The 13,684-nt window shown below is 38.7% G+C and overlaps 1 protein-coding gene across 1 annotated transcript in view; it reads right to left on the reverse strand.

Annotated features, from left to right (window-relative positions):
* The window catches only part of fsd1 (fibronectin type III and SPRY domain containing 1), a 37,625-nt gene that overhangs the window by 9,461 nt on the left and 14,480 nt on the right, over window positions 1-13,684 (reverse strand). The window contains exons 4-10 of the mRNA XM_061977871.1: window positions 10,568-10,669; window positions 10,337-10,359; window positions 9,876-9,997; window positions 7,315-7,524; window positions 7,140-7,238; window positions 6,920-7,067; window positions 6,225-6,307 (exon numbers count right to left, since the gene is read on the reverse strand). Of these exons, the coding sequence (XP_061833855.1) occupies window positions 6,225-6,307; window positions 6,920-7,067; window positions 7,140-7,238; window positions 7,315-7,524; window positions 9,876-9,997; window positions 10,337-10,359; window positions 10,568-10,669 (787 nt within the window). The remainder of the gene's footprint in view (window positions 1-6,224; window positions 6,308-6,919; window positions 7,068-7,139; window positions 7,239-7,314; window positions 7,525-9,875; window positions 9,998-10,336; window positions 10,360-10,567; window positions 10,670-13,684) is intronic.

Consider the following 13,684-nt stretch of genomic DNA (forward strand, 5'->3'; position numbering starts at 1 on the left):
GGTCAGGATGCCACCAGAACGCCTCCCTAGGGAGGTGTTTAGGGCACGTCCGACCCAGGACACGTTGGGAAGACTATGTCTCCCGGCTGGCCTGGGAACGCCTCGGGATCCCCCGGGAAGAGCTGGACGAAGTGGCTGGGGAGAGGAAAGTCTGGGCTTCCCTGCTTAGGCTGCTGCCCCCGCAACCCGACCTCGGATAAGCGGAAGAAGATGGATGGATGGTTTTTTCCAAATAAATTGTTGTTTTTTAGTTGCAAGTGATCAACGCTTATTTAGTGAAACGAAAAGAAATGTAAAACTGCATCAATAGACTGTACATACCATAAATGAAAGATGCATCAAAAATGTTTTTTTAATCAAATCGTAGCTCCTGAATTGTAATCGTAATCGAATCGTGTGGTGCCCAACGATTCCCACCTTTAATTAGCGCTTTATTGTAAACGGACAGAGTCTGACTTGGAGGCTGCATGCTTCCTCCTTGTCTGAGCGGTGTTCTCAATCTCCACACCCGACTCAGCAAAGACACCATAATTAGTCGGAAAAATTGTGTCTCCTTCCTAAAAGAACATATATGCTTATTTTTCTGTAAAATAATGGTTACTGGTCATAGATGATGGTTGCAGATTCACACAATACACAGTTCCAGTCGTCTCTACTTGCTTGTGTTTGTCACTGGCTGACGTGGTTTTACTTACTTTTGAGTGGTCAGCTCACATATTCTTTTAAGAACAATAATTGTATTTAATTTGTGTATTTCTATAGTAGAATATAAATTTTATTGTATTAATGATTTTTTTTTTTGATTTTTTTTTCCTGGGGAACCCCTGACCCTTGAACCCTATTGAGGCTGTGGGCCTCAAAGTAGAACTGCACATTTTATGGGACTTTTGCTTATCATTCACAATCCATCTTTGAGACAAGCACACCAGGGTTTCCCCTTTATGTAACTGATCATGTTGCACTGCCACGGCAAACTTAAAGCCACCACACCTTAAAAATAATGTTTTTTTTACCCTAAAAGAAATTACCACAAAGTAATATAATATATTGTAGTCTCCAGACAAAGTCAAAAGTCTGATGCTATTTTTGACTCTTATTGCTAATCTTATGCTTATAACCGGCCCGATTTCAACATGCATTCCCCCCTGTGCACACACTGTTGTGTGCTTCCCCAGGCACACAACAACCACTTTCCCATTATTTGCCAATCCCCTTACAGGCGTGAACAATGTGTTTATTGTTAAAGAAACATTTTTCACAATGAACATCAAATAAAAACCACATTATCATTAAACTTGATTGGCAACACTTAGTTGGCCCTAGTGTGTTAGTGTGAATGTTGTCTGTCTATCTGTGTTGGCCCTGCGATGAGGTGGCGACTTGTCCAGGGTGTACCCCGCCTACCACCCGAATGCTGCTGAGATAGTCTTCAGCACCCCCCGCAACCCCAAAATGAACAAGCGGCAGAAAATGGATGGATAGATGGGCATTGCCACCAGCAGGTCGTCACATTATGAATGGATATACAGGTAAAAGCCAGTAAATTAGAATATTTTGAAAAACTTGATTTATTTCAGTAATTGCATTCAAAAGGTGTAACTTGTACATTATATTTATTCATTGCACACAGACTGATGCATTCAAATGTTTATTTCATTTAATTTTGATGATTTGAAGTGGCAACAAATGAAAATCCAAAATTCCGTGTGTCACAAAATTAGAATATTGTGTAAGGCCAATACAAAAAAGGGATTTTTAGAAATGTTGGCCAACTGAAAAGTATGAAAATGAAAAATATGAGCATGTACAATACTCAATACTTGGTTGGAGCTCCTTTTGCCTCAATTACTGCGTTAATGCGGCGTGGCATGGAGTCGATGAGTTTCTGGCACTGCTCAGGTGTTATGAGAGCCCAGGTTGCTCTGATAGTGGCCTTCAACTCTTCTGCGTTTTTGGGTCTGGCATTCTGCATCTTCCTTTTCACAATACCCCACAGATTTTCTATGGGGCTAAGGTCAGGGGAGTTGGCGGGCCAATTTAGAACAGAAATACCATGGTCCGTAAACCAGGCACGGGTAGATTTTGCGCTGTGTGCAGGCGCCAAGTCCTGTTGGAACTTGAAATTTCCATCTCCATAGAGCAGGTCAGCAGCAGGAAGCATGAAGTGCTCTAAAACTTGCTGGTAGACGGCTGCGTTGACCCTGGATCTCAGGAAACAGAGTGGACCGACACCAGCAGATGACATGGCACCCCAAACCATCACCCAACCATGCAAATTTTGCATTTCCTTTGGAAATCGAGGTCCCAGAGTCTGGAGGAAGACAGGAGAGGCACAGGATCCACGTTGCCTGAAGTCTAGTGTAAAGTTTCCACCATCAGTGATGGTTTGGGGTGCCATGTCATCTGCTGGTGTCGGTCCACTCTGTTTCCTGAGATCCAGGGTCAACGCAGCCGTCTACCAGCAAGTTTTAGAGCACTTCATGCTTCCTGCTGCTGACCTGCTCTATGGAGATGGAGATTTCAAGTTCCAACAGGACTTGGCGCCTGCACACAGCGCAAAATCTACCCGTGCCTGGTTTACGGACCATGGTATTTCTGTTCTAAATTGGCCCGCCAACTCCCCTGACCTTAGCCCCATAGAAAACCTGTGGGGTATTGTGAAAAGGAAGATGCAGAATGCCAGACCCAAAAACGCAGAAGAGTTGAAGGCCACTATCAGAGCAACCTGGGCTCTCATAACACCTGAGCAGTGCCAGAAACTCATCGACTCCATGCCACGCCGCATTAACGCAGTAATTGAGGCAAAAGGAGCTCCAACCAAGTATTGAGTATTGTACATGCTCATATTTTTCATTTTCATACTTTTCAGTTGGCCAACATTTCTAAAAATCCCTTTTTTGTATTAGCCTTAAGTAATATTCTAATTTTGTGACACACGGAATTTTGGATTTTCATTTGTTGCCACTTCAAATCATCAAAATTAAATGAAATAAACATTTGAATGCATCAGTCTGTGTGCAATGAATAAATATAATGTACAAGTTACACCTTTTGAATGCAATTACTGAAATAAATCAAGTTTTTCCAAAATATTCTAATTTACTGGCTTTTACCTGTATATAGCCTATTATTTGCGCACTAATGACCAGTGATGCACCGAAAATTCATAAGCAGGCAAAAGACTTTGATCAGCACTGCTGAAACAGGATGTTGTGATGACATAGGCAATTGCTGGGTTGAAATTATGTGACCTAGAGGCACGTCCGGGTTTTAGGCGATGGTCTAGAGTCCCATTAGACCAGTGGTTCTCAAATGGGGGTACTTGAAGCTATGCCAAGGGGTACGTGAGATTTTTTTTAAATATTCTAAAAATAGCAACAATTCAAAAATCCTTTATAAATATATTTATTGAATAATACTTCAACAAAATATGAACTGAACATCAAATCAAGTAGGCTATTCCATTCATTACCATAAACCCAGAGTTTCCCCCGTGCCTATACAAATAATTGATCTTTTTCACAAAAATAGCCCTTATCCATTGCACCTACAGCAGATGCTACAGGCCAATAATTACAATATCTCATTTAATATCACTAAAATGTCTGTCAAAAAGAACTGTGAAAAGAAATGCAACAATGTAATATTCAGTGTTGACAGCTAGATTTTTTGTGGACATGTTCCATAAATATTGATGTTAAAGATTTCTTTTTTTTGTGAAGAAATGTTTAGAATCAAGTTCATGAATCCAGATGGATCTCTGTTACAATCCCCAAAGAGGGCACTTTAAGTTGATGATTACTTCTATGTGTAGAAATCTTTATTTATAATTGAATCACTTGTTTATTATCAACAAGTTTTTAGTTATTTTTATATCTTTTTTTCCAAATAGTTCAAGAAAGACCACTACATATGAGCAATCTTTTGCACTGTTATACAATTTAATAAATCAGAAACTGATGACATGGTGCTGTATTTTACTTCTTTATCTCTTTTTTTCAACCAAAAATGCTTTGCTCTGATTAGGGGGTACTTGAATTAAAAAAATGTTCACAGGGGGTACATCACTGAAAAAAGGTTGAGAACCACTGCATTAGACGACCGTTTATTTACCTGCATCAGTGCAGATTTGGGCATATTTAAAAAAGTTTAGAGGAAAATATAAAAGCGATCATGAAAAAAATATTTTAAATGGGATGGAGTGGATTCATATACTTTTAAAGGGGAACTGAACTTTTTGGGGAAGTTTGCCTATCGTTCAAATCATTCTGAAAGACATGGCGGCGGATGTATTTTTTTGAATGTATTCTAAATATTAAATAAATGCCTTCAAAAGTAATCTTACAATGGAGCTTACGAGAGCCTATAAAGCCCTTAAAACATTCAAGGTTTCATATACATGATGCAAGTATATATGTAATGTAGCAACAGGCACATGTATGACAACATTTAATATTTACGTATTTTAAGAATAATTAAAAAAACGCATCACAGCGTTGCCTTTTTTTTTTACTACATCACTGATAATTACACATGAGAGCCAACAAACATAATAAAAGCTAATGTGAGTCGCTCTATTCTGCCAATAAAGTGCTTTAAAAAAACATCCAAAAACCTCCATGAACATTTTATATACATGCTGTAAGTATATATGTAATACAGCACATTCATAACATGTAATATTTACGTATTTTGGTCATTTTAAGCATATGGCGGCGCATTCATTTCACAAACGCAGCACGTTTGCTATTTCCTTCAACAATCAATACTACTCATGGCAGACTTCATGAGAGACGACTACTTCATCACTGTTAATTTTTTCATAACATCCGATCAACATATTTTTTTTTGTTAAAGCGGATTTTCCCTTCCAGGATTATACCGCTTACCACATCCCTACTGTTTATTACTGCAGTATCCTGTAACAGACATTTCTGCCATGTTCTGTCAAAGTAGAATATGCTAACAGCTGTCATTTTGCCACAGTTTTGCTTCTTTTTCGGTACGTTTTATGGGGGTAAAGAGAACAACTTTTTTCCCCCTCAAAGTTCTTTAGTTTTTTTTGCTTTTCATCACAAACCTTCTACAGTAAAAAAAAGTATAATTGGTGTAGGGAATACTATAATACTTTTATTTCAAGTTAACATTTACCAAACAACACTTTTAAATGGTAAATTAATATTTGTATTTAATTACTTGTATACTATGCTTCTCAACAGGGATTTGGCAAACAGCAAGCAATTAACCACATTGTGGAGTTTTTAAAACTAAAATGTTGTATCTTATATTAAATGTAAATACATTAAAATGCAGTTTGAATTTGAGGTACTATAAAATAATGTGTACCAATACATAAAACATGTTTAATGAATATGTCAGGAACGAAATGTTTTTTTCATCCACAAACAAACAAGAAGTACACAAAGTGTGAGCTGTTTTTTGTTATGTACCAGTATTATTGTGCTTGTTACTCCAACAGCAGGGAAACATTTTGTTTTTAGCACATTATATCCGAGGAGTAAAATGTTTGCAGACACAAACAAAAAGTCCGATTAAAAAATATTTAGATTTAAAAATGCCTTTTCTGATTAGATTAGTGGGTGTGTTGATTCTCCCAGTCGGGACCAATACAGTCACATAGATATTCTCTGAGTGCCTGCAAGTCCGCATTCAGGGCGGGATTACTGGCGAACTAAAGCAGATTGTGAAACTAAAGTCGCTGTGCCTTGTAAATGTTGTGTTTCAACGTATATGCTAGTGTTAGTCATATTTATTATTTATTTCTTTATTTTGTTCTTCTGGGTTGCACTTCCAGCTGTGTAAAGGGACGAGACAACGCGATTGAACATTAACTATGTTGTGAGGAGACTGACTTCCGCGACGGTGGAACGAGATGGTCGAGCACACGGACACACTTTCACACTAACGTACACAAACACACAAACATTCACAGACGCACACGGGATCACGGTCAGTAAAGGTGGATTGTTACGTGCATCGTTGCTTCCCTACGGTTTACTACTGCGGTAACTTCTAACAGACATTTCTGCCATGTTTGATTGGGGAAATATGCAACCAGCTGATCACCGTGATCAAACTCAAATTAATTGCGATCAACAATCCCGATCATATAATTGCTCAGCCCTACCCTATCGTTAAGCAGAATCAAAAATGGAATTGTAAAAATCTTATCAATTGCCATCCCTACTTGTACGTCAACCTACCGAGCACCGTGTAGGACTCTGCTGTGAAGCGGTCTCTGCTGGGCCGGGCTGTTGGTACTCTCTTCGGTGACATCAACGCTGACCTGATTACGCAGGGGATAGATGGTAAAAACCAGGAACATGATCAAATCCCTCTAAAGAACACAGCACTGTGTTCATGCTGCATTTTTCAGTTTCCTGGCACCATTACGTAGCAGTAAGGCATAGGTTTTATTACTCCAGCTGAAAAGGAATTTATCTCTGCAGTTATAAATACTAATACAATGTAGCACATGGACATTGTATAACTAACATAATACAAATAATAGCTTTTAAAAATCCCCCTGCATATTTAGGAAGAGTTGTAATTGTAATCATGACATATGTCTGATTTACCCGACACTTCCTGAATGCTATAATGAAAACTGTGTACAGTATTACACCATGCGGTATTGTGTTGAAACTCCAACAGCATTGCAGCCCTCACAAAGACAGTATTTCTTATTGGATCTACTTCATAACTCACCTGTCATTATTAAATATTAGACAACAAAATTAGCACTGGTTCCATTTGAGTCAAAAACAAATCTTGTTTTATGCATTCTGCAATTCAGAGGCTGCTGTTGCCTGCCAAAGTTGCATTGAGTTGCTGTAGTCACTCAAGAACACAGCAGTGGTGCAACAAAACCTTGAAGCGTATTAGTAAGCATGATCACCTGGCTGGTGACTGCATGGGTGAGCCGGTTCGGGCCTTTTCTTTGCGAATGTCCTGAACCTTTCCTCCGCTGCCGTCCCACTCCACACTCAGGTCCTCTACTTTCAGGTTCTGGTGGGCCGACGAGGAGTCTAATTTGAAAGTGAATGCTGGAGAATGGAGAAATAAAAACGGGGAATGTAATGGACATTCGTGATGGTGTTCTGACCTGTACTATTTACCGTGGGTTTCCAGAGTAACAGGCTCAGAGAAATCCCCCGCCACGGCCTTGTTACATGCCTTCACCCTGAACGTCATGAAGCGAGTGTCAAAGCGCAGACCTGGTGATAAGAACACAAAAATCAGTGTTGATTCCGTAAAAATGCTTTATGTACGTCTTCATCAGCCTACACCAACCTGTCAGCGTGTATTCCATCTCCTTTATCCCCTCCAACACCATCCAGGGGTAGTCCTCTCGAATGCGTGGCGGCCCCTCATGGTTTGTACGCCTGTGTTCCAGGATGTAGTGGTCTATTTTGCTGTCAGGCTCTGCTAATGTCCAAACGACAGTCACCGTGTTGTCACACACCTGGCACTCGGACACGTGGATCTCTGGTGTGGCCGGAACTGCCAGGACAGAAATTAACATAAGTTAGAGATAGCCTTACAAAGGCGCGAGATCTCAACCTAAGGTTTAAAAGTTTGACACAATGTAGTGTACAAATTAAACTGTGGAAAGGATCCAGATTGAATTCTTGCTATAGGCGTATATTTTGCTAAATTCTGGTCACCCCACTAATAAATGTTTTTAGTCAATTAGCCGACGGGTGCATCATCCACTTGAAAAAAATAAACTTTTCCTGTCAGAAGAAAAATAGGGCAGTTACTAATTACCTCAGTTCATACACAAATATTAATGAGCTAACCGCAGACTTGTCATCTGTGAACTGTTAAACAAAACAGATACAAAAACAGTCTCTTAAACGCATCAAAGTGTGGATTTTTGCATGTTGTCACTTGTGTTTTGCTTTTTACAATACTTTTGAATTGTAATCACTGTGGCGTTCTTGTTATTGCAATGGTAAATGTGTAATGATTACCATAGAACCAAGAATGGAACTTAGTGCGACACAGTGACGTGCGGTCACTGGAGGCGGGGCCTCACCTGCCATCATGGAAAGAAAAAAAATGTAAAAAGAAAAAAAAGTAATTAAATTGTTATATGTATCCAGTGATTATACTATAAAGTTATTTTCCGTTTAACTTCACCAGTTTTAGATTATTTTTATTCAAAATCGCTGAATTTTCACATTTGCCGTTCAAATACTGAGAAGAGACGGTGAGGTGAACAGCAGCCAGTTGAGGCACGTCACTCAGTTGTGCCTCAACATGGATTGCGGACTCGGCTAACTGCTGGCCTGCTGTGCAGTGAGACCGTATTGCTATATGAATTATATTATACATTTCCATAGTTTAGTTAGCTGAGGTATATAATGTACAGTGCATTTTGTCAACAATTGTATGTGTGTAACGTATTTCTTGTGCTGAGCAATCATAAAACTGCTGCGAAGACGCACTGTGTGAGGCTCGCGTAACCCCGCCTCCCGGTGCCGGTTATTGTACCTCCGCCGCAGACTGCACCCCCCGACGGGAGCGCCACACCAACCAAAGCCCACACCCAAACCCTATACGTGCAAGACCGAATCCACCCAAAAAAAGTCACTTAACAAGAAGCCAAAAAGTGCAAAAACAACATTGCTTGCGCCGGAGGAGCCGTGAACGACTGCGGGAACACAACATTAGGTACACCTGCAGACTGCAGCACGGATTTCATATTTCATTCATTCACAACTCCTCCAACACGAACACCACTGTTCCCGCACTTATAAGAAAAGGTAAGACCATAATAAAGTTTTTTTATTAAATGTGCTTTTTTGTGTGCTACAGTTTGTATGTGTAAAGTTAAAGTTAAGTTAAAGTACCAATGATTGTCACACACACACTAGGTGTGGTGAAATTTGTCCTCTGCATTTGACCCATCCCTTGATCACCCCCTGGGAGGTGAGGGGAGCAGTGGGCAGCAGCGGCGCAGCGCCCGGGAATAATTGTTGGTGATTTATCCCCCAATTCCAACCCTTGATGCTGAGTGCCAAGCAGGGAAGAATGCTGGTATGAGCTTTTAAACATAACCCGTTAAGTGCTGCCAATCAAATGGTGAATAAGATACTCTTTAGGGTTCATATGTTTGTAAATCTGACTGTAATGAAGTCAGTGGCTACAATGGCGGACCGGCGAAGATTTTCAGGAGTTATGCAGATCCCAAATACACATCAGCAGGTACCAGAAGGTAAGAAAAGTTGCTTTTGCATAATATTGCAAAACAAAACGCCAGATAATGTTTTCCCTTATACACACACCATAATAATACTCGTATGTTGACAATCTATCAAGCGGTACGGCTTCATAGCTTACCAAAGTCGTACTACAACATTTTGACAGATTTTGGAGCGTTGCGTGTAATGTTCTATATTCTCAATGGAACATTTAAAGTTGTGGTGTTGTTTATAAGCTTCATCCTGCAGTCTACACTATCTCTTATGTGGGACTACCATCTACTGGTTACACTTATCATTACACCATATACCAAATAAAATAGCTTTGAGGTCGGTGTCCACAACCAGAATTATTCCGTACATTAGGCACAACGGGTTATAAGGCGCACTGTTGATTTTTGAGAAAATTAAAGGCTTTTAAGTGCGCCTTATAGTCCGAAAAATACGGTACTTAAAGCATCCTCTATAGTGTTATTAAGGGTAATAAAGGCACTGACTGATCACTATTTAAGGAATTATTTTGTCAATCTGAATGACAAATTTGGTGCAGTGGAGGAGAATCCTGCATCATGCAAATATATTTTAGGTATCCCTGTTCAGGATTTTACCCTTTGCTGTATTTTACTACAAAATGGGGCTGCACACCTGGGAGAAACTTTAGGCCCTGCAGCAAGTCCTTCTCCTGGCTGAAGTCCACCATCAAGTGGCTCATGTTGTCGCTGGCCTTGGCCTTCAAGGAAAGGCGGAAGGCCGGAGCCATCGTCACACTGTCGACAAGAGGGACACGTCACAGGCAGACAAGGAGAAAACCAATAACACAGTGTGGACAATAGCCAGGACTCTGTGACTACCACTGAGCTCATCACCCTGCGCTGGAAAGGCAGAGGTAGGGGGAGCATTCATCCAGGGAGGAACGGAGAGAGGGTGGGCTGACACAGGACGGTACTACACCACAACAAAAAGGCTCTTGACTGCAAAGTTACCACAGTGCTTATGGTCTAAAAAAAGGGTGACATGTTTCAAAGCATGCACGCTATCAGACGAAATGGCAGGTTATATGGGTCAAAAGAACAAAATGGAAGCAATGGATAGCTTGAGTACGATACCTATCCTTTATGTCTTTGGCTGCCTGCAGGGGAAGGAAGAGGAGAGAAGAGATACGGAGCGAAGACAAAACTGAGTTTGGCGGCCATCTTTTCTTATGTCACATTTACATCAAACAATCTAATCTATAAAACATATTGCTGGAGGCTTTGTAACTCCACAAAAAGGACAGATTGTTTTTAATTACGTACAGAGGACCAGCTAGGTTGCATGACGGGGGGGCGGCGCATTACCTGTGTGAAACCATCGGTCTGGGAGGAACAAAGCGTCTGATTGGCCAGCTCCAGCAGCTCCTCCGAACTTTCCAGTGCTTTGGAACACGCGCTTAGCTGACTCTTGGAGAAAACATCATGAAAAAGAAACAATAGGAATGTTATGTTTTCTCCACTATTTGATGAAAATAATTAAAATACAGATACGCTACAATATACACTAACTGACACAAGCAGACCACAGAAAACACTAAAATACCAACAATAACTTACTTTAATTTATATTAATGTTACTTTTTAATAAAATCCACTCAAGATTAGGTGCAATGTATTAAGGAGAGGGTCAAGTGGTAGAAAATGGATGGATGGATGGATGGATGGAGATTTTGTAATTATTTTCTTTATATCAAAAGGTTGCACAAGTTAGTGTTGTGCATTTTACACTCCACACAAACAAAAGGTGCAGTTTGTTGGTGGGCAAGTGTTTACTTCTAGAGTAAAACTGAAAAGCATTATTTTAGCAATAGCTTAAAGAAAAAATAATGTTTTGACACTGGATTATGATGTATCAGATGATGATGAAATGAAAAAAATTACAAAGAATGTTAGTCCCTGTAAATGATGCTGGCTTATAATATTTACTGTACTCCCAGGATTACATTAGTTTTGGGTTTATGTCATTTTGACATATTACTACAAATATGTCTGAAGAATGTGACTACATGCTGTACAAGTATGTGTGACAGGTCTAAGTTGCTTTTGTATTGGATGTCTTTGGATGGCATAGGACGGTGTATCTAATGTAGAGCTGAACAATTATGGCAAAAATATTAATCACGATTATTTTTAGAGATGTCCGATAATATCGGCCTGCCGATAAATGCGTTAAAATGTAATATCGGAAATTATCGGTATCGTTTTTTTTATTATCGGTATCGTTTTTATTATTTTTAAATTAAATCAACATAAAAAACACAATATACACTTACAATTAGTGCACCAACCCAAAAAACCTCCCTCCCCAATTCACACAAAAGGGTAGTTTCTTTCTATTAATATTCTGGTTCCTACATTATATATCAATATATATCAATACAGTCTGCAAGGGATACAGTCCGTAAGCACACATGATTGTGCGTGCTACTGGTCCACTAATAGTACTAACCTTTAACAGTTAATTTTACTAATTTTCATTAATTACTAGTTTCTATGTAACTGTTTTACTTTCTTTTTTATTCAAGAAAATGTTTTTAATTTATTTATCTTATTTTATTTTATTCATTTTTTTAAAAAGTACCTTATCTTCACTATACCTGGTTGTCCAAATTAGGCATAATAATGTGTTAATTCCACGACTGTATATATCGGTTGATATCGATATCGGTTGATGTCGGTATCGGTAATTAAAGAGTTGGACAATATCGGAATATCGGATATCGGGAAAAAGCCATTATCGGACATCCCTAGTTATTTTGATTGATATTGTAATCCCGATTAATTACATGATTATTCAATAATTTTAAAATATGGCTATTTATTGTACCACCAAAACTCAATTTTAAATGTAGTTTAAATAAACCCTGGAAACGAATAAACCACAAGTAAAATAATAATACATTTAAATAACAGCAATATAAAAAACAATAACAATTTTTTTTCATTTTAATGTTTGATTCAGTTTAGGCTATAGACAAATGTTATCCTTATATTTAAAGACAAATATTTGTGTTTTTGTTCATTAATAGTATCAACATGTACATTTTTTCTCATTGCACGATGCTTTTATCTCTATTTGCAAATTTTCATAGAGAGAGGTATTTTCTTTTGAGTTATGTACATTTACATATACTAATGTATTTACATCAGGAATGTCAAACATGCGGCCCGCAGGCCGGATAACGGGTTTAGTCTGGCCTAGGGGATAGGTTTGCTAAGTGTAAAAATAAGATGCAATTTTAAATAAAAGAAACTGCTGTTCTCAATGTGTCCACTGGATGTCACAAAAGCATTCTTTTTTTAGGAAAGTACCGTATTTTTCGGAGTATAAGTCGCTCCGGAGTATAAGTCGCACTGGCCGAAAATGCATAATAAAGAAGGAAAAAAACATATAAGTCGCACTGGAGTATGAGTCGCATTTTTTGGGGAAATGTATTTGATAAAACCCAACACCAAGAATAGACATTTGAAAGGCAATTTAAAATAAATAAAGAATGCTGAATAAGAGTACATTATATGAGGCATGAATAACCAACTGAGAATGTGCCTGGTATGTTAACGTAACATATTATGGTAAGAGTTATTCAAATAACTATAACATATAGAACATGCTATACGTTTACCACACAATCTGTCACTCCTTATCGCTAAATCCCATGAAATCTTATACGTCTAGTCTCTTACGTGAATGAGCTAAATAATATTTGATATTTTACAGTAATGTGTTAATAATTTCACACATAAGTCGCTCCTACGTATAAGGAGCGACTTATACTTTTCATAGTTTTTTTCAAACTATGAAAAAAACTGCGACTTATAGTCCCAAAAATACGGTAAATGGTTTATGCGGGATTGAGCAAGCGAGGTACACAGTAAAGCCATTTTATGCCTTCTATTTTCAACATATCGTGATTTTGGCATCCTCATTTCTACAAAATGCCTTTGTCAAAATAGAAAAAAGTAGACACAGAGTACAGGGTGTTCCAAGAAAATTATCATCCTCCTATTTATTCACAGAAATCACATCTTTGTGAGCAAGTTTTCTCTATAATGAGCATCAATAAAACATAGCTCCGCCCAACGACCACGCACAACCACTTGGATAACATCCTAAAATTGTCTGCCACTCAAGATATGACACCTGATATTGATGCGCTTGTGAAAGCTTAAAGATGCCAGGTTTCAGGAGTAAAATAAACAATTGGTAACCCCACTTAAAATGCTCCATTAGACACTGCACCTTAATATAGTTCTATGAAAATAATTGTCTTCAGTGGAAATTTAAAGAGAGTAAACAGTGTATGATTTACTGCAATACTGTCAGTCTCTTAAGTTCATACGTTTGGCTTGCTGAAATTGTTCACACATTGCACAGCTTGTATTTTTCTATTAATACACAGTGATGCCTCCAAGGCAGGGAGT

Source organism: Nerophis lumbriciformis, linkage group LG18 (assembly GCF_033978685.3).
Source record: "Nerophis lumbriciformis linkage group LG18, RoL_Nlum_v2.1, whole genome shotgun sequence".
In the NCBI taxonomy this organism is placed as follows: domain Eukaryota; kingdom Metazoa; phylum Chordata; class Actinopteri; order Syngnathiformes; family Syngnathidae; genus Nerophis; species Nerophis lumbriciformis.